This window comes from Penaeus monodon, chromosome 27, assembly GCF_015228065.2.
Source record: "Penaeus monodon isolate SGIC_2016 chromosome 27, NSTDA_Pmon_1, whole genome shotgun sequence".
NCBI lineage: Eukaryota > Metazoa > Arthropoda > Malacostraca > Decapoda > Penaeidae > Penaeus > Penaeus monodon.
In genome coordinates, this window is record NC_051412.1 from 35,011,254 (window position 1) to 35,012,881 (window position 1,628).

Genomic DNA, 1,628 nt, shown 5'->3' on the forward strand with positions numbered 1-1,628 from the left:
GTTTTTGCCAGGAGCATAAAATTATATACCCAGAGATTCAAATGAATAAGCATACATACTAAAATTCATCTTTATAAATGTTCAATTAGTTGTTTTGATATATGAAAATCTGAGACATCCACATTAAGAATGTAATCATCCTGTCTGTAATGCAGCTAGTATGAATGCCTCTCCTCACAGTTTTACACATCATTTTCTCTTCTCTTTTTGTTTGTCTTTGTTTGAATGGATCGCATATTTATTTTTTTTAGTTTGTAGATTGTTTTGATGCTTATGTGGATATTTGATGATTGTTGTGTGTTTCCATTTCACAGGCATAATATTCTGTGCATAGACCAGTAATTGTGTATGAGTGCAGGGTGGGATTCATAATAGAATAATATTTGTGTAGAAATTCAAGGCATTGAGTAAACAAGTAAGGTTAAAGGTAGAATTGGCCATTAACATTTGCAAAGGGAACATTCCAAAATTTCACACAAATGTCACAAATTTGCTGGTGTGTATAGGGAATGTCACTAGTAGTTCTATGTTAGCCTAAGACTAGGGTATGGCATATAGTATAGTATATAGTTACACTTCCCTAGACCACTTTGCATTGGTTGAATCACAGAAAGAATTTCTTGCTATTTACAAAATGCATCCTGATTATTTTATAATTGATTGAAATAAGCATGTATTCATATATAGTATAATACGATACTTTTGTCTGTATGTACTTAATGCTTCAGTGTAGTGAAATATAGATGTGATGTGATAATGATGCTGCAGCACAAAGACTACTGCTACTGACTCATTGTGTGAGAGGGCGTGCGAGAGGAAGATGCCTCAGTTCAGTGTTTTCCTTTAAGATTTGCAAATATCCCTACTTGCATTTAATGTTTTTTACTTGTACATATATTTTGTATCTTTTTTATTTGGTATTTTAAATTTTTCTGAGGATATTTCCATGTTTTGTGTTTTGCTTTTTTACCTTTTGAATCTTTGTTTTAGTGCATTTTAAATGTTAAGAGCTAATACACTATGTATTATAGAAACCATTGATAATCCTCACTTATAGCACAACTTGTGTTCCTGCAGTTGACAAGTAGTACGAGTCTGGGAGCATGCCGATCCAGGCCCCCCAGTGGACGGAGTTCCTGTCGTGCCCCATCTGCTGCCATGAGTTCGATGGTGGCCAGCGCGGGCCCATCAGCCTTGGGTGTGGACACACAGTGTGCCGTGCTTGCCTTGCCAAGCTCCAGCGCAATCAGTGTCCATATGACCAGGTATGTGAATATAAATGAATCACAAAATTGATGATATATATCAACTGATTCTTTTTCTTCATTATTTTTCATATTTTTCTGATATAGCAGACAATATTTTAAAAAAAGATATTTATATGGGATTCACAAACAAGCTGACCTTTCCTTGTGTCCTGAAAAGACTGTAATGAGACTGGAGCTGGACCAGCTTCCGGTCAACGTTGCACTGCTGTCACTGGTGGGGGCTGGGACGAACGTGGAGGAGGGAGACCTGCCCCCCCCTCCACCAGTGCCCCCGACTCACACCCGGAAATACTTCATAGCCGTGAAGTGCATCAAAGATCTTGCACTATTTCTCAAACCCTTCTCTGGTGAGTGTTTACA

At 37.5% G+C, this 1,628-nt stretch overlaps 1 protein-coding gene across 1 annotated transcript in view; it reads left to right on the plus strand.

Moving 5' to 3' along the window:
• Nucleotides 1-1,628, plus strand: part of LOC119590804 (roquin-1-like) — a gene marked incomplete at its 3' end in the record, with an annotated part of 42,006 nt that overhangs the window by 37,279 nt on the left and 3,099 nt on the right. The window contains 2 exon segments of the mRNA XM_037939533.1: nt 1,078-1,265; nt 1,426-1,615. Of these exon segments, the coding sequence (XP_037795461.1) occupies nt 1,104-1,265; nt 1,426-1,615 (352 nt within the window).